At 39.5% G+C, this 19,935-nt stretch overlaps 1 protein-coding gene across 38 annotated transcripts in view; it reads left to right on the forward strand.

The window, feature by feature from the left end:
- Nucleotides 1-19,935, forward strand: part of LOC100350450 (testis-expressed basic protein 1) — a 114,559-nt gene that overhangs the window by 18,882 nt on the left and 75,742 nt on the right. For 24 of the 38 annotated variants that reach the window (XM_070074763.1, XM_070074774.1, XM_070074765.1 and 21 more), the window contains 9 exons: nucleotides 293-310; nucleotides 826-846; nucleotides 4,790-4,810; nucleotides 9,626-9,646; nucleotides 11,713-11,751; nucleotides 12,280-12,300; nucleotides 15,415-15,435; nucleotides 18,992-19,012; nucleotides 19,552-19,572. In XM_070074763.1, coding sequence (XP_069930864.1) covers nucleotides 293-310; nucleotides 826-846; nucleotides 4,790-4,810; nucleotides 9,626-9,646; nucleotides 11,713-11,751; nucleotides 12,280-12,300; nucleotides 15,415-15,435; nucleotides 18,992-19,012; nucleotides 19,552-19,572 — 204 coding nt within the window. The remainder of the gene's footprint in view (nucleotides 1-292; nucleotides 311-825; nucleotides 847-4,789; nucleotides 4,811-9,625; nucleotides 9,647-11,712; nucleotides 11,752-12,279; nucleotides 12,301-15,414; nucleotides 15,436-18,991; nucleotides 19,013-19,551; nucleotides 19,573-19,935) is intronic. The other 14 variants (XM_070074777.1, XM_070074775.1, XM_070074758.1 and 11 more) reach the window with 6 other exon arrangements.

Below are 19,935 nucleotides of genomic sequence, written 5' to 3' on the forward strand. Positions count from 1 at the left end.
CAATCAGCTAAGTACTTTTCTATTCCTTCTGAGGCCTCAACATATTTTAATTAATATATTCTTTTGTTTTAAAATGTCTCCATGCAGTGTATTTCTTTTCAATATAATTATTTACCTTATTTAGCCTTTGGCTGGTTTCTTATGCCATTCAATTCACAAATTAAGACATTAGGAGATTTTCCTTACATTCTTTTGCTGGCTTGGGTATTTGAGGGTATTGGCTGAGTAATCCTCTGTAATGATACCAAAACCAAGAAGTAGAAAACTCAAACTGAGTTTTCTTTGTTTTCAGGATCCAAAGGATACTGCAGTAAGTATTCTTTAATTTGTCAATAGTTTATTTCCCATTATTAACACCTTTCTAGATTGTTATTGCTTTGAGGAAAGACAATCTTTACCAATTCATATAAATACTAAGTAACAGTTAGAGAATCTAATAGTGTTGGTTTAGTATGGTCTGTCAGTTGATAAATTTCAAATTTATCAGGAAGAAAGGAAAAATATAGAGAATTGATGACTGAGATAAAAGAAGGGAAGAGAAAAGAGAAAGAAAGAAGGCAGAGAGATGAGGACAGGGATAAATGACAAGCGCATAAAGTGTTTAGGAATATTACACTATCTACTGAAAATTATCCTCTGGAGATTGAAAGAATAAATGATAGCTGGTGGGAATAGTTTCTAGTCACCATCACTAGTTCAGCAATAATTACCAAGGCCTGAATTTGAATTCTGGAGAAGGGGATAACAATGATTGAAGCTGTTATGAAAAACTAAAGGATCCATAATTCTGATTATTCACCCCATGTTTTACTGTGCATTTTTTAGCACCATCAAACAACTCTCTGGGTAAGTCCTTTTATGGATTTCTTTGTTTAACTGTCATCTGATTTGATTTCATATGAGGGGGCTTCAAAATGTTAGCAGAAAGTGCATATTATGAAAAACCTACGCATGAATTACAAAATTTTTGTATGAAAATAAACTCATAATAAACTTGTTATATTATGTCTGACTAGGATACAGTCTGAGGCACTAAGAAAAGATACTAGTTTTGAAGGAGTCTCTATAAGAGCAACACAAATTCTGCTAAAATTAAAGCAATAACAAACATTCAATTTATGGTGAGGCTTGGGAAGAAGAATGGTGAAATCATTGATGGTTTACAAAAACTTTACGGCAAGAATGTCTCAAAGAAGTCAACACTTTTCAAATTAATAGCTCACTTTAGGAAAGGCTTGGATAAAGTTGAAAATGAAGTCTGCAGTGGTAGACCACACGCATTAATTTACAAGGTAAAGATTAATTTTGTATATCCCTACTTGAAGAGGATTAACAAGAGCATACATAATAAACACTATAGATATCTGCTTCTAGTTTACTAACAAGTTATTCAAGAGTGAGCAAACAATAAATTTTAATTGATTTGTATTCATTGTTAAAATTATTTCATGACTTAAGAAATTAATTATCATATAGAAATAGGCTTTATTTTTTAAAATATCAATGGTTTATGCTTCCTTTCTGTGATGATTATGCCAAAGAGTATTATTATTATAATTGTTATTATTATTAATTTATTTAAAACCCTATTTGGCTTTGTTGAATATCTAATGGTTCATTATCTCTGATTTCATTCATATCCATGTTTTAGTATTTTTTTCTACTTTGGCTTTCTTTTTGCTCTTTTTTCTGGTCTGCTATATGAAACTCTTAATTCTCAGACTTTCTTATTTTCTAATTTAAGTAGCTTCTAAATGCTGCTGAAGCTGCATTACACAAGTATTGACAGTGTATTTCTTGAACTTCAGTTTAACTATTTCATATTTCCATCATGACTTAGTAAATTATAAAGAATATTCTTTAATGCTTTATTTTGGTGTGTTTATTGCTTATTTCAAATTTTGTTACATTATCATACATATGTGTGATATAGATTCTTTTTAAATGTGTTGGGACTTTTGAGACCTGGTAAGCAAATTTGAAAAGAACACTTTTATTGGCTGGGTACAGATTTTAGCCATAGATAATAATATCATCTTAAATTTGTTAACTGTATCATTCAAATGTTCTCTACTGTTATTAATGCTTTTTCATGATATAAAATTTTTAACTTTAAAGAAGAAACTTTAAATATGTAGTTATTAATTTCACTTTTCTATTTAATACTAATTTCCTTTGTATATTATCATTGCTATTAGACAGACACAAGCTCAAAACTGTTTAATATTTTTTTCATTTTTCTTTATACTGGCATAATGATATACCATCCATCAATATCCTTACAATAATTTCTGGCTTAATTTTTATATTATTTAATATTAATAGTGCTCTAACTCCTTTGCATTAATTGATATTTGCCTGTTATGTATTTTTCCTGCTTTCATTTGGAACTTTAAAATTTTGTTTTCATTAATATGTAAAAGATTTCTGACTCATAACAGATGAATTTATTATATTTTACATGTGTTGCTAATTGCTGATGAATTTTATCTTAATTTTACTACTTTATCTTACATTTTCTGCTTACTATACATTGTTCTTTCAGCTTTAGAAATACTTACCTGCATTGTGATGGATTATTGCACCTTGTTATTCATTTTCTTTTTCTTAACTGTTTTATTTTCTGGTGAATTTTGTTTTACTCATTTTACATTTTTGACCTGCATATTGTTTAATTTTTCTTTAAATAATCTAAATCAGTATCATATTCCAAAATTAGATAGTTATCCTTCATTATTTACCATCTTACCTACTATTCTTTCCACATCCTCTATTTTAATTTTTAGTAAAATAAAGAGAATAGATGTCGTGTATTTCATAGGTAAAATTCTAAGAAGATAACTCTATTTCCTGCCATGTCTCTCTCTACTATCAGATTTTATAAGTAGTTTTTATAAGTTTCTACACTTTTTATTTCCTACATTAGGTGTTTAAATATAAGCTCTATATCTGAATTTATCTTCCCTGAAGTTTCCACATTACTGAAGACTCAATTTCCAATGCTAACCTGATATAAACAGGTTACTTCCTGGCACACTCTGATCAACATGTAGAGAATAATGGTGCTTCTTTCACAGATATGGCTTTTATGAACCTTAGATTTACAAAGGAAGACTAGCCCTAAGTTTTTTTTTTAATGCATGAGGACTGTAGCCTGAATTTCTGCAGATGATCAAGTATTAAAACAGCAACAACAACAACAAAACAGCCTCTTAGAGTGTTTGCCTAGCGTAAAAATGCTTGTGTCTGACATGAGATTGCCTGGGTTTGACTTCCACTTCCCACTCATCAGTACAGATGCTAGGAGGCAAAAGTGATGCCTCAAATAATTGGATTTCTGCCACTCATATGGGAGACCTGGATTATACTTCTGGCTCTAAGCTGCAGTGCTAGCTTGGCCCCTACCATTGTGGGCATTTGGAGAGTGAATGAGCAGATGCGAATTTTTTCCTTTTTTCTCTCTCTCACTCTCAAAAATGTTGAGAGGAAGACTGCTCCCAATAAGAGATAGTAAATTTTCTCATTTATTATTAAAAATTCCCTCTTGATACATTATTCTTGAAGCTTTATCCTTCCAGTTTTCAAACTTGATTCTCTTCTCTTTTTTTTAAAGATTTATCTTATTTATTTGAAAGGCAGAGTGATAGAGAGAGGAAAGACAGAAACAGAGAGAGATCTTTCATCCATAGACTCATACAACAGATGGTTGCAACACCCACGAATGGGCTAAGCCAAAACAAGGAACCTCAGTTCCACCCACGTCTCCCACATAGGTGGCAGAAGCCCAAGCACTTGGGCCATTTTCTATTGCTTTCCTGGGCACATTAGCATTGAGCTGGATGGGAAGCAGAGCAGGCAGAACTCAAACCAGCATTCCTATATGGGATGCCGGCATTGCTGGCAATGGCTTAACCTGCTGTGCCACAATTTTAGCCCCATAAGTCAGCCCTATTCTAAAAAAAAGTTAATATTATGTACAACATTTCCAAGTGATAAGAGGAGACAGTGAAATATCTATCTTGACAGTAAGCTCCCTTTCTCTGTTTCGACTCTTTATCCTCTTATATTCAAGAACTTTATGGTCTTGCTGTCTTGGTATTCAGCATCTTCATAAAATACTAGTGATTTTTGGAAAGTTTAAACTCCCTCTTAAGCAGTTATAAAGTGAAAGTTTGGTTTACCAATGATTTTTTTAAAGAAAGAAAAAGTGAAAAAGGATATCAAGGAAAGAGGAAGAAGAGGAAAGGAAAAGAAGGTAAAAACAAAAACAGCAGAATCAGAAATGAGAAAAGACATGAAGATAGAAAATTTTCCAGGCACTGAGAAAATGGAAATCCCTCACAATATTGTTATTCTCTTACTTAAAGAAATGATAAGACAGGTTTCATATCTTGCAGCCCTATTTATCACTAGAGTAATACTTTTACAATTTTTATTAATATAAAGAGAACAGATTTTATCCATTTCATAGGTACAGTTCTCAGAAGATAACCATACTCCCTCCCACCCTCCCTCCCCCAATCCGCTTCCCTTCCTCCATTTTCATTAATTTTTGTAAAGACATAATTTTTAAGAAAGAAAATATTTTAAAAGTCTGAAATTTATGCCCCCAAACCAATAAATATAATAATATCCAGATGCTCATCATATTGCATTGTAATAAATAATAAAAAATCTAATGTTACTCATTTCTGTCCTCTTTCTCATAATATTTTATTGTAACAGAGTCTATGGAATCTACTCCTTTAGAATGCAGAATTCATTCATGTTTTGTCTTGTTTTGTCTTAGCACTGTCACAATCAAATGTAGGTAAGTTCCTTTAGTTATCTTCAATTCTGCTAGCACTTAGACTCATTTTGTTGTATTGACATTTTTTAAAATGCCCGGACTTCTTCCACTGAAGTACAGCATAATCTTGGGCTTCAGATTGCTCTAATTTCTTTGTACTACATAACCAAATACCTCAATATTACCCAAAAGCATGGAAAGTGAGTTTAAAGTTTCTAATGTCTTATTATAATGGCATATTGGCAAGAAACAGACCAATTTCCACACTTCAGAAAACAAAGAAAAGAAGCATGAGAGCAAGGAGTTAGAAAAATGAGATGAGAATAGAGATGATGCTTACAGTATGAGAAGTTAATGGAGATACGTCTCTCCTGCGAATTTCAAAGCTTTTATGCCTGCTAGTCTCTTACTGCCTCCAACTGCAGCTGATGCTCAGATTTTGGTTCCCCTAGAAGCTCCCCAACCAAAAGGAATGTGTAGACAACCACACAAACTTCTTTGTATTTTTTTTAGAACAAAGGGCTAAGCTCCTATTTCCAATGGCTAATTCTTTTTGATGTGTCAAAGAGCTGGAGACTATTTCCTCACCAAGCTGAGCTCTTGCTCCTTGCCTTCCCTCCCCTCCTCATCACTGAACATTTTATCTGAAAATAAAGATCTTTGAAAAATGAGAAACGCACTGATCAACAGAAGAAAAAAAAAGATTAAGATGGTTTCAGCTGGCAATAATAGCTTCTTTAACATAAAAAATATGAGGGAAAAGAAAAGGTGTAAAAGAGTGGCAGTAGGAGTGAAGAACAAGGAGGGGTTATAATTAAAGAACAACAAGTTTATTTGACTTAATATTTAGGGATACTGCAGATAAGAAAATTAAAGTTCAAGGACCTTGTTTAACCTGGTCAAGGGATAATTAGTAAAAATATGATAAAGCTGTGCTAGTCTTCAACTCCAAGTCCTATGTTTTTCACTACCTCCAGTGAATTCAAAGTATTTTTTAAAACAAAAGTTTTCATTTCAAGGAATTTAAGAAATCATATGAATTTTAAAACACATTACTTCAATTTTTAAATGCAATTTGAAAATCCTAAAATAAATGAATCTAAGTCTCAAAATTATTATGTTAGTCCAAAACTAAGCTTATCTCATGAATCAGGATATTTATTATATACAAATATACTAATCTTTTTTTTTTAATTTTTGACAGGCAGAGTGGACAGTGAGAGAGAGAGAGAGACAGAGAGAGAAAGGTCTTCCTTTACCGTAGGTTCACCCTCCAATGGCCACTGCCGCCAGCACACTGCGCTGATCCGAAGCTGGGAGCCAGGTGCTTCTCCCAGTCTCCCATGCAGGTGCAGGGCCCAAGGACTTGGGCCATCCTCCACTGCACTCCCAGGCCACAGCAGAGAGCTGGACTGGAAGAGGGGCAACCGGGATAGAATCTGGTGCCCCAACAGGGACTAGAACGTGGTGTGCCGGCACCACAAGGTGGAGGATTAGCCTATTGAGCTGTGGCGCCGGCCACAAATATATTAATCTTAAAGTGTGCCCTTAAAACTACAATGCTCGATATTTTATTATTATTATTATTTTTATTTTTGACAGGCAGAGTGGACAGTGAGAGAGAGACAGAGAGAAAGGTCTTTTTTTGCCATTGGTTCACCCTCCAATGGCCACCACGGCCGGCGCGCTGCACTGATCCGAAGCCAGGAGCCAGGTGCTTTTCCTGGTCTCCCATGGGTTGCAGGGCCCAAGCACTTGGGCCATCCTCCACTGCCCTCCCTGGCCACAGCAGAGAGCTGGCTTGGAAGAGAAGCAACCGGGACAGAATCCGGTGCCCCAAGCGGGACTAGAACCCGGTGTGCCGGCACTGCAAGATGGAGGATTAGCTTATTGAGCCACGGCGCTGGCTCGATATTTTATTATTTTTAGTTAAAACAGATTTTTATTGAGCTTTGCCGTATTTTCTTATAATTAAGTCATAGAAAAGATAATGTACTAAAAGAACAAAATGAAACATATTTAGGTTGCAATGTACTAGACAACAAACTCAGATCTTCATTTTCTCTTGTAAAATTTGTAGGGGACCCAAATGGGACAGCTTTGTAGTAAAAGTCATTTAGGGGCCGGCGCTGTGGCTCACTAGGCTAACCCTCCGCCTTGTGGCGCCGGCACACAGGGTTCTAGTCCTGGTCGGGGCACCAGATTCTGTCCCGGTTGCCCCTCTTCCAGGCCAGCTCTCTGCTGTGGCCCGGGAAGGCAGTGGAGGATGGGCCAAGTGCTTGAGCCCTGCACCCCATGGGAGACCAGGATAAGCACCTGGCTCCTGCCTTCGGATCAGCACGGTGCGCCGGCCGCAGCGCACTGGCCACGGCGACCATTGGAGGGTGAACCAAGGACAAAAGGAAGACCTCTTTCTCTGTGTCTCTCTCTTTGTCCACTCTGCCTGTCAAAAAAAAAAAAAATTCATTTAGAAGGAAAATAGCTCAATGAATTGCAACTGATATGGCTAAGCCAATAGCAAGTAATTTAAGGTTTACCTGGAAATTAAATTTATCCCCCATTTATACCATAAGACTTAACAACAATGTGAATGTATATAATGCCACTGTACACTGTACAATAGTTAGATGATAAATATTATTTATCACAACAAAAAACATAAACTGAAAACTAGAGGGATATTAAAAATAATAAGGATAAGGCCGGCGCCGCGGCTCACTAGGCTAATCCTCCGCCTAGCGGCGCCGGCACACCGGGTTCTAGTCCCGGTCGGGGCGCCGGATTCTGTCCCGGTTGCCCTTCTTCCAGGCCAGCCCTCTGCTGTGGCCAGGGAGTGCAGTGGAGGATGGCCCAGGTGCTTGGGCCCTGCACCCCATGGGAGACCAGGAAAAGCACCTGGCTCCTGGCTCCTGCCATCGGATCAGCGCGGTGCGCCGGCCGCAGCGCGCCGGCCGCGGCGGCCATTGGAGGGTGAACCAACGGCAAAGGAAGACCTTTCTCTCTGTCTCTCTCTCTCACTGTCCACTCTGCCTGTCAAAAATAAAAATTAAAAAAAAAATAATAAGGATAAGAAATTTTGTAGCAGAAGAAAAAGTTAACTCTACTACTAAACAGATGACAGAAATAGTCCCAGGTCTGCTTCTGACTTATTTTGTACTTAGACAAGACATGTGTTTAGTTTTTTCATATGTAACATTTAAAAATTAAGCATACTCATTTCATAAATTCCTTAAAACTCTGATACTTCCTAGTTCTGGCTACAATAATTATGCATGTTTTCATTTATCAGAAAAAGAGATGAGGTTTCCAAGCTGATAGGGAAAAAACAAGTAGGAGAAAATATATAAAAGTCGGAAGGAAGGAAGAAAATATTGGCAAAACCAGTTATCTAACAAATATATTGAGGCTTACACTATTCTATTTGTTGTGTGAACAAGATATTGTCCCTGCTTCATAAACAGCATAGATTCTTGTGAGGTAAGACAGAAAAAAAGCTGTAAACAAACAACAAAATAATGTCCAAAATAAATTCTATAGAAAAGATAAATTAGGATAATGTGATAGAGCAAGATCTTGACGTGGGACTCTATAGGAGTCTTAGATTAGTCTTTAGGAGTCTTTTCTTTTATAAGAGATGAGAAGAAATCTCTCTGAGGAGATATTTCAACTGACATTTGACTGATAAAAAGGTGGCAGCCCCATGAGAGTCTCAGGGACGTGCATAAGATACTTATGTAATATATGACCAACCCACACTGCAGCTGGCACAGAGGATTTGATGACCCATGGGGGGAGGAGTGCGAGGGCTTCTCTCTGATGTTTCTCATCAAAAGGGGATTAACCTGGATGCTTTTAAGCAGCTGACTTTAATGAATCTTGAGTGTGTGAGTGTGCCCAGTTAGCACAGTTCACAAGGGAACTAAAGAAATTTCCAGTTGTTTCTCCACCATGAACCCTTGGTGCGTAGAGACTTTGTCTTCTCTGGTTGCCTCTTTCTACACAGGCCTTAATTCTAGAATGTCAGTTTTTTGCCTTCTTAGCAAACCTTATCCTACTTTTTGTGACTTCAAGCTGAAAGAACCAAGAACACAGGCATCAGTTTTTAATTTATACTCATTGTGTCATTAAAACTTGAGCTAAAAAATTATTAAATTCTATCCCTTTTGGACATTAAAGATAATCCCAATGGAGGATGAGAATGAATGAACTTCATGTAGCCATTTAGGAGCCAATGTAAGTAACACAAATGCTCAAACATTCTCCACTGAAAATAGTGGGGAGTTGCAACTATGTTAGTTCGTACAATTACTGTTACTATTGAAATTAGTACCACTGAAATTAAATCACTTTTTAGTGAAACATTACAGAAAGAGGAGAAAATGTGATGAGTATGGAGCAAAGTTCACTGAATTTATAGTCAGGAAGATTTGAGCCAAAAATTGTATACCTTTTTACATATGCAGGCACAGCCATTTTCTCTCTCGGTCTTTCTTATATTGCCTTTCTTTGGGTTGTGAAGCTATTATGGAGAGCAGACTCTCCAAACTGGAAAGATAAAGAAAGAAATGAGAGAGAAATAGAGGAGAAAAGGAAAAGGTGATGAATGAAGTGGGAATATCTAGTAAACCTGGACTCGTAGAAGCCTTCACTCCTGGATAATGTCCAAAGAGGAAGAAGATGATCTCATTTGTAAATGTGGAAAGGTCATGTGCCTACTGGAGGATGGAGAATCTAATATATTCTGAATACACAATTTCTGGAAAAAATATAGAAAATGGATAGATTATTTAAACCACCAAATATAGACTGATTTGAATGTCTGTTATTATTCTTTAGCTTTACCTCAAGGATCCGTGAGTAAGTTTTTATTCTTGTTTCAAAATATGGAATTGTTGGGCTCCTACCCAAGGCAGAAGACCTCTGCCTGTCATATCTGTTTCTTGCTATGTATAAGTGACAGAACTTGAGGCTCCTGACTCCCTTATCTTGTTCTTCATTAGTCATCTTCTACACTTTTCCCAACTTTATCATTTTCTTCCTCTATAAGTCTGTTAGACACCCTTCCTTGCTTAAGGAAATTCTTCTACTCGCCTTTGGCTACATAATCTCACCCTACCTTACATCTTCAGCAGTCATAGCATCTCTCTTTTCTATCTTTACATTTTTTCCATCCTTTAACTTGTTTTCCTTAAGGTATGGAACAGGTCTGATTCTCTTCCATCCCAAAAGGATCCTATCTGTACTAGTTCTTCCAAGCTATGGGCTTGGAAAAAAAGTTATTGCTCACCTCTTAGCTGAACTACACACTATTCTTCCATGAACTAAGGGTAGTATAAGAAGGAATAAGGCCTCCTAGCACTTTTAAAATAAATTCAGTTGCTGATTAAAGTATTTTAAAAATACAGATAACCATTTCCTAGCAGTAAAGCATGCAAGCTCTAGAGCCAGGATGCCACTCTGTACTTAGAAGTTATTTAAACATATGCTAGTTACTCAATCTTTCATAAATTTTTAAGTGGTTACATAACTATGGATAATCTCATCAGCCAGTTGAAAACTAATAAAAAAGATAGAAGAACAAAGAAATGAGGAAACTGGAAGAAACTAATGGAAAAGGAGAAAAAACTAGGATTGTAAAGTTCAAATAAATCTCCTGGAATTGATTTCAACTGACTGTCAAACAAACAATACATTTTCTAAATGAAGGAAAGATCTAAAGATAGTACAGTAAAATGAGGAAATCAGGGATAAACCAGAAACAGATAATCTTGGTTGGACAGTCCTTTTTTTCCCAGAGCTACTGCTTTTGGGAAATTTTTTCATATTGAATATTACATTTTTGGTTACAAACTATGGTCATATTTCCTTCTAATAAAACTGTTTCTTGTTAAAGATGGAACAAATTAGATCATAATTCTCTCTCAAATGTATCATAACTTCAAAGTGTTGAATAAGTTTATTAATCATAGTATTTTATTTTTATTAATATAAAAAGAACAGATTTCATGCAGTCCATAAGTACAGTTCCAAGAAGACAACCATACTTCCTTCCTACTCCTCTCCTCCCAACCCCCCTCCCTCTCTCCACTCTCTTCCTTTCATCAGCTGTTGTAAAGACATAATTTTAATCCACTCTATGTTTACAGTCTCAATTCACCACTAACCATAATATTCAACAAGCAAAAGGTAGTAAGAACACAGTTCCACAGGAATATAAACAAGGGATAAAATCAATAATTATATTACAAAATGTCCATTTCATTCCTATACATTTTTGTATTCTATATTAACGGCCACATATCAGAGAAAACATGATATTTGTCCTTTTAAGACTGGCTAAATTATTGTTTTTAATTAGATGTGATCCAACCAAATGTGTCTAACTCAGGCCACAGTCCATCTGATGCTGATCTCACATGGCACTGTTGTACTTTAAAGTATATATGATATCCACTTAGAATCCTTCCTCTCTCAAAGTACATAGAGCTACCAAATTAGTCATTGTTGCCCCAATGTCACCTGCAGATGTAGTTTATTTTTGGCTAAGTCTTTTAATTTTGGTTTTTATTTGCCTCTCCACTCTGAAAGTTAAAAAATGAATACTTTCATAAAGTTTTTAGTTATAATCACTGAATATTTCTCCATATAACATTTCTAACAGAATTTTTCAACTTTTCCATCTGTTATTACTGCTGATTTTTTACTGTACCGTATAGTGTGACAAATGATACAATTTCCATGATAAAAATGAGGAAATTCCTGTTCAGAAGATTTAGTGACTTGCCCAAAGTTATATAATTTCAGAAGAGCAAACAGGAAGTTATTTGTACCTCACAGCTGGGAGGAGGGAATAGGATTATGTACATTTCATGGCTTCTCAAAGTCTAAATCATAAGATGATAACTGCCAAATTTTTATTATAGGTCATACAAAGTGTATTAGAGCAGCTCAAGAACCTCTGTGTAAGTTTCCCATATTTACAACTCAGTTCTTCTCTTTGACTTTTCTACACAGTGGCCACTGTTAGAGCATTGGGGAAGGTGATGAAGAGGAAATGAAAATGAATTAAGGAAAGGAGAACAACTGGCTGCTTTAATGTTCTCCCTTTATCAGTGTAATGTATTAAAATAGGTTTCCAGATCCTCTAAAGTAACTCATTTTTTTATTTAACAAAGTGGAAACTCTGCTAATAAGAACTGAATTAACTTAAAGGTATAAGAAAAGTCCTGGGGATCAATGGAGTGATTTATCAGAACTAAACTTGTAGAAGGATTTGATAGAATGAAGGTAGCAAAACTTGAGAAACAGAAAAACACTGAAAGGCATACGACCTTATCAGTCTCTTAAGCAAAAATAAGAATACAGACTTAACTTTTTTTTGCCTTTCCATGAAAATATAATATGCAGTAAATACTTTTTCTGAAATTACCTAAAAATGAACATCCTTGAATTACGCTCTCTCAGTTCTTACTTTTGTCTTTGTATTTTAGCTGGTGCTGTGGGACCCATCAGTAAGTTTTTTCCACTATATTTTAATTCCATGTGCTTTGCTTTGTTACACTGTAAGAGTATGTAAGACACTTATATTCCTAGATGTTTGTATTTCCATCTGTACAAATGGTAAATTTTTCCCCTACATCATTCTCCACACCTTTTTTACTGTACATTTTTATGGGTTACATGTGATACTATATGCATTCAATGTGTAATGAACAAATGGGGTTTGTTAGCTTTTCAACTTCCTTAAATATTTTCAAGTTTTTTCATAAACACATGATAGTGGCACATACTGTGGGTGTGGATGTAGAATATGATGTTTTAATAGATATACATTCTCTATTCTTACATTAATGAACTGGGGTACCTCTGTAAGAAAGTACCATCACTTATAATTTTTCCAGAATCTTGAGAATCAGCAGTAAAGAGAAAAGTGTTAAAAACAAGAGTTGTTGAGAGAAAGGTCAGAAGGTTCAGCTGCTTGAAAAGCCAGTAACACTCAGAGGAAGAAGCTCAATAGTAATCACTACTCAAGACTCACAGAGTATCAGTGACACACAGTGAGCTGAGCTGAGTCCCAGCTCACTGAGTGAGGGCCTCCAAGTTATCACTGATGGTTATATGGGATCTATATGCCCTGTTATGAAAAAGTATAAATCGGGAAGAAGTGTTCATCCAGATAAATTTGAGGTAATAATACTAAATATATCAGGCAGAAGCACTAGGAGGAAATAGAAAGTGAGGGGTAAGGGAGATGCAGTTGGTTGAGAAAGAAGAAAATATAAATGGAAACAGTGACGCACAAGCGATGTGATACTTCACTAGCCCTGTATGGCCTAGTCTCTTAGAGTCCAATGGCCTGCATTAGCATATCCTTAGAATGTGTGAGATGCAAGATCTCAGCCTAACTCTTATCACTGACCTACTAAATCTAACTCTGCACTCTATCAAGATCCCCAGGTGATTTGTGTGTGCCTTAGAGCTTTATAACAAAGTGCAGAGATTTTAATCCTCTGCATTTACAAAGAAAGTAAAAAAAAAAAAAAAAAAAAAAAAAAAAAAAAACTGAGTGAGCCTGGTTCAAGTTAACCAATGTTTTTATTGCTATGCAAAATTCCTTTTCATCCTCCATGCAAAAGTAACATTAAAATCAGTAACAAGAGCTGGCGCCATGGCTCAATAGGCTAATCCTCCACCTGCAGCGCCGGCACATTGGATTCTAGTCCTGGTCGGGGCGCTGGATTCTGTCCCAGTTGCCCCTCTTCCAGGCCAGCTCTCTGCTGTGGCCCGAGAGTGCAGTGGAGGATGGCCCAAGTCCTTGGGCCCTGCACCCACATGGGAGACCAGGAGAAGCACCTGGCTCCTGGCTTCTGATCAGCGTGATGTGCCGGCCACAGCGTGCCAGCCGTGGCGACCATTGGAGGGTGAACCAATGGCAAAAGGAAGACCTTTCTCTCTGTATCTCTCTCTCACTGTCCACTCTGCCTGTCAAATAAATTAATTAATTAAATAAATAAAATAAATTAAAAAAAAATCAGTAACAAGAATGATGAAACTTACCAGGGCTTAATTCATTTCTTAATGCATTTCTATCCATCACTTCTGAGGATACTCAGAGCATGAGCCCCTGGAACATGGCTAGCCCTAAAGGGAAGAATAAACAGAATGATTTGCGGGTTGGAAATCATATACCACACCTGTGTCTACTCTTCTATGAGTACTTATACACATGAAACAGGATCAAAATAATCAGAATTCAAACTTCAAAAGCAAATACTGACAAGACATCACAAATAATAGAGTTCACCAAGTGTATAGAGGTGACATTGTGTGTGTGAGTGTGTGCACAAGCATGTGTGTAAAAGAGAAGACTATTATTTCCAGGCATGTGATTCTAACGTCTCATCCCTTAACCCACTAACTTTACCAATGAAAGTCTTGAAAATTTAAGTAGTAGTTTCTATAACCTCATATACTAAGATATTCCAAGCCAAGTTACTCTGTTGAATAAGTGCCAAAATCACCACAAAGACAGGAATTTCCACTGCCCCCTTTAGAAGATGGGTCTATAGCTTCTAGCCAACAATTTCAAATTAGCCCAGGTAGAAGAAAAACTGTAATTGACTTGTTACCGGAGAAATTGGAGGGTTCTTGTCTTCGTGCAAGAAAGAATTCAGGTGTGAGACAGAGAGTAGTAGGAGGTAAAATAGCAAGGTTTATTAGGGAAGGGACATCCGTAAGGATGGATGGGCACCTGTACAGACAAAGCCTGAGAGACTGGGGCGGGGGGGTGGATGTTACATGGTTGAGTGGAGAGATTACACCTGGCCAGAACAGGCAGGCGGCTCAGCAGAGAGGCATAGGGCTGAGCGCACAGTCCAGTTGAGGCCGGGGGTTTTTAAGGAGATGGGTCTTTGTCTTCACACATCTCCTCCTGAAACAAAGGATTTTATGGCTGTAAATATTTAAAAAAAAAAAAAAAAAAAAAAAAAAAGAAGCTCCTATCTGAGTTTTCCCTTGAAGGTATCAGACAGGAGGAAGCCTAGCTGGCGCCATCCTGGGTTCAGAGGAAGGGTGAGCAGGACCCTCTAGAGAATGGGGATCCGGAGCAGGGTGTTCAAAATGCAGATACTGGGCTGCACCTGGGAGATTGTGGAAGATCTGTCAGGCAGAAGGGGCGGGGACCTCCACCTGGCAGGTTATCAGTTAGAAGGGGGCAGGGCAGGATGCGAAGGCTGTGCTGCCCCTGAAACATTGTCAGGCTGACTTTGAGATGCAGATGCATATGCTGGACATAGCTGTCTTCTCTTTAGGCCTTTATGTTACACACACATAAACTCATAACTGACTTTCTACCTAACAGACTGATATACAGATAAGGTTTCTTCCCCATCCACCAGGGAAGGAAACTTGATCACTGCATACCAGCAGTTCCAGGTATAAGATCCAAACAGTAACTGGGGTCCCCCAAGGTGAGGAATGAAACATTTATAATATTTGTTCAAGTAATGTAGAAATGTTCCTGCTGATTTCTGATGTTTCTCCCGAAAAAAAAAAAAAAAAAAAAAAACTATATTTACCTGTACCAAAGAACCATTCTAATTCTGTTTTGTTTTCTTGTATTTTAGGTGGAACTATTGGACCTATAAGTGAGTTCTACACTCTGTCTGCTTCCATTTCTACACTGAAGGATTTCCCACTCATGCTTCTTGACTGAATTTAAATCTCTTGACAACTTGAGATGCCCAAGACATTAGACAAAATGCCCTGAGATGTCACTGAGTTTAAGACAAAGGAAGGCCAAATAATTCATACTTTAAATTATTTTATTATTTTTTTAAGATTTATTTGTTTATTTTAGAGGTAGAGTTACAGACAGAGAGAAGGGGAGATAGAGAAAGGTCTTCCATCCTCTGGTTAACTCTCCAAATAGCTGCAACAGCCAAAGCTGAGCTGATCTGAAGCCAGAAGGCAGGAGCTTCTTCCAGGTCTGTCAAATGAGTTAAGGGGCCCAAGAACTTTGGCCATCTTCCACTGTATTCCCAGGCCATAGCAGAGAGCTGAATCAGAGGAGTAGCAGCCAGAATACAAACCAGCACCCATTTAGGGTGCTGGCGCTATAGGAAGAGGTTTAGCCTACTGCATCACAGCGCCAGCACCTTATTCTAGTTTTAAAAATTATTTATATTCCTCCTTTAAGATGGATACTGTCGCTCCCCCTCTTCATGGAGGAACGACACAGGACCCTGCGCTGTTCTTTCGTCTGCTCGGCCCTCCCCGGGTTTGCTGCTGGTTCTTCCCGGGTTGGCTACTATCCCTTCCACCTCCGTGGAAGGGCAGTTCCCCCTGGCTGCATTCCCCACTTCCGCAGGGGAGCGGCACACCGCCGGCCGGCTCTTCTCGGGGGCTGCACAGGTGTTCCTTCAGCTAGATGTTCCCCATAGATGTTCCTGGTGCATGCCGTCTCTCTCCTCCTTTATAGTCCTCCTCCGCCAATCCTAACTCGGCTGCCCACACGCTGAGTACGCTGCTCTCCAATCAGGAGCAAGTCCTACAGTTTATTGGTTGAACTGGAGGCAGCTGGGTAGAAGCTGTTTTCTCCTCTCCCAGCGCCATATTGTAGGAGAGCAGATGCATAGAATAAGTCTTAATTCCAGTAACAGTCTAGTCCGAGCTGCTCCCCACAGAGGAGAGCAGATGCATAGAATAAGTCTTAATTCCAGTAACTTAGTCTAGTCCGAGCTGCTCCCCACAGATCCCCCTTTCTTTTTATTTTTGGCGTTGATACGCGCCTGTCTTCGGTGCCCCGTGGCACACACTCTGCTCTACTTGCTAGAGTTGCCACAGGTTCTTACAAGTCCTATCAATCAGGAAAACCGAATCCGGGTCCTCTCTTCGCCATTGTGAGGAGGTTTTTAGGCACTGATGCATGCCTGTGTTCGGTGCCCTGCAGCGCATGCTCTACTCTGCTAGAACTGCCTGCAGGTGCTTACAAAACCTATCAGGCAAACCGAATCCAAGCCTTCTCATTGCCTTATTGTGGGGGAGACTTATTAATGTTGGTTCGTGCCTATCTTCGGTGACCTGCAGCTCATACTCTGGTCGAGCTGCCTGCTGGTGCTTATCGCCTAATCAGGCAGACCGAATCCAAGCCTCCTAATTGTTACATTGTGGGGAAGCCTTACTGATGTTAATTCGTGCCTGTCTTCGGTGACCTGCGGCGCATAAGCTGCTAGCTGCCCGCAGGTGCTCATCGCCTCACTTGATTAGGCAGACCGAATCCAAGCTCTCACATTGCAGTGTTGTAGGGAGGCCTTTTTATTTCTCTATTTCTCTATCTCCGGGCATTCCTATTTCTCCCATTTTACTTCTATCTTCCAGCATTCCTATTTTTCTCACTTTACTTCTAAACTTCTGTTTCTCTTATCCCTGCGGCTTCCCGCTCTCATTCTTATCCCCGCGGCTTCCCGGCTGCGCCCGCCCCGAGGCTGCTTCTCGGCGGCTTCCCGGCTGAGCCGCTTCAGCCCGCGCCTCTCTCATCTGCGCAGCTTCCCGGCTTTGCGCGGCTTCCCGGCGCCTCGCCCCGCCGGCGGGTCCCCGGCTCTGCGCCGCTTCAGCCCGCGCGCCTCTCTCATCTGCGCAGCTTCCCGGCTTCGCGCGATCCGCGGTCTCCACGCTTAACCCTTTCGCGTCTGAACCACGGCCTACGCCAGCGTTCCCTATCTATTCACGCCCCGTGCTCTCTCTGCACGCGGCGGCTTCCGCGAGTAACACAGCGTAGCTTGCGTCTCCGCCACTAGGATTCAATCTAAGTTCCCCGGGCTAGCCTGGCGAATTCAACCCAGCGTACGTCTCCGCCCCACGATTTGGCTTCCCGTCCTTTGCTCCCCGGGCTAATCAGACGGATCCCAATCTGGCTTACGTCTCAGCTTCTGGTTTCAACTTTTCGCCCCCTATTCCCGGGCTAACTTGAGAACCCCAAAGTGGCTTTCGTTTCCGCCTTGGCCTGCCCCCCGCGGCTTCAATTTCCCTAACACTTTTCTCTACCCGGTATATTTCCCTAAGTTTTCTTCCAACAATGTTCCTCCCTCATTTCTCCTGGCCTCTCCCCACAGTCCGCGTCCGAGTCTGTTTGTTCTAGCTTTCACTTTCGCTTTCGACCTTAGAGATTTCTCCCAGCTTCCCCCCGTAGTCCGTATCCCAGTCTATGCCTAGGCTTTCAATAGCTTCTTCCGGCTCCTTTTTCGTCCGGCTTTTCCCTAGGCTGTTTGCTAGTCTCTCTCTCCGATATTTTCCCTAGACTGTTTGCTAGTTTCTCTCTCCGATATTTTCCCAATTCTTCCCGTTTCTTCCCTCCTAAGTTTGCTATCCGTCCTAGGTTTCCTATCCGAGTCATTTCTTCCCTCCTAAGTTTCATATCCGAGCTAGGTTTCCTATCCGAGCTAGGTTTCCTATCCGAGTCAGGTTTCCTATCCGAGTCACGGCACCATTATGTCGCTCCCCCTCTTCATGGAGGAACGACACAGGACCCTGCGCTGTTCTTTCGTCTGCTCGGCCCTCCCCGGGTTTGCTGCTGGTTCTTCCCGGGTTGGCTACTATCCCTTCCACCTCCGTGGAAGGGCAGTTCCCCCTGGCTGCATTCCCCACTTCCGCAGGGGAGCGGCACACCGCCGGCCGGCTCTTCTCGGGGGCTGCACAGGTGTTCCTTCAGCTAGATGTTCCCCATAGATGTTCCTGGTGCATGCCGTCTCTCTCCTCCTTTATAGTCCTCCTCCGCCAATCCTAACTCGGCTGCCCACACGCTGAGTACGCTGCTCTCCAATCAGGAGCAAGTCCTACAGTTTATTGGTTGAACTGGAGGCAGCTGGGTAGAAGCTGTTTTCTCCTCTCCCAGCGCCATATTGTAGGAGAGCAGATGCATAGAATAAGTCTTAATTCCAGTAACAGTCTAGTCCGAGCTGCTCCCCACAGAGGAGAGCAGATGCATAGAATAAGTCTTAATTCCAGTAACTTAGTCTAGTCCGAGCTGCTCCCCACAGATACTGCATGATTTTATATATAGGAAGATTATGGGACTTCCATGCTAAAATTATATCCAGTCCTGTTTCAGTTATTCTCTGGGCTGAGTTGCTTCATAGAGAGAATATTTGTGACAGGAAACCTGTTAATATACTACACTAATTTTCCCTATTTTCTGTATTTCAGTGCAATTCACAGCACCTGTCCGTAAGTATCATGTTTGTTTCTTCTTTGTGAAAATTTTAACATTTGTCCTATGAGGTTTTAGGGCCTAATCTTCCCTGATTTCTTGAAACCAACTTTCTTGACCCCCTTAACATTCCCTTATAGCTTTCAAAGAGGCAATGCATAAAATCAAGAAACCACAAACTTCACAGTCTGATTAAAAAAAAGAAAGAAAGAAAACTAAAGAGGCAGTTTTAATGACATATCATCAAGGGAAAAAGGTATACTACTCTCCAAGGAAATGAGAAAATATGCAGCAAGTAACATAGAAGCATTACAAATTAATAGAGAATAAGTCTTTCCCAATCCTCTGAAAGATTTCAAACATCATTAAAAAAGGAGGGAGGCCTTGATTTTTGTGTCTCCTATACTGTGCAACAGGTAGCCTGCTTGAGGATTGTTAGACAAGCAACCCTTGATCTTCTCAGGGTTCTAAGACTTCCTCTAAAGTGAGTGTTGGGGAATGGGTATTTCCTTCACATTGGCGAAGCATACTGAGTTCTCTCTTGCTTTCTTCTCAGCTGGAGCTACAGGACCAATCAGTAAGTTTGCCGATTCTCAATTGTGGAACACTTTTCTACATTGTGTTAAGGATCTTCCCCTGGCTTCCACAGTGGGATTTCAAGGGTTTAGAGTTTCATTTTTCTTGGCCTTTTTGTTTTCCTCTACCAGGGACTTCAGTAAGTAAATGATTTGTGAACATGCATTTCACTGATAATACACAAACTATGAGATAAGCCCTTGGAGAAGGTTCCCAATCACACATAGGATTTTTAAAAAAACAGTGACATGGGAAAAAGTTAAGTAATCAGAGAAAGGAATGAAATTTAAATTTATGAGGATTTTCTAATCCTCTACAGGGGTTTAAATGGACAAAAGTTCTGAATTCTCCTTGGAACTTTTGC

Source organism: Oryctolagus cuniculus, chromosome 5, assembly GCF_964237555.1.
Source record: "Oryctolagus cuniculus chromosome 5, mOryCun1.1, whole genome shotgun sequence".
Classification (NCBI taxonomy): domain Eukaryota; kingdom Metazoa; phylum Chordata; class Mammalia; order Lagomorpha; family Leporidae; genus Oryctolagus; species Oryctolagus cuniculus.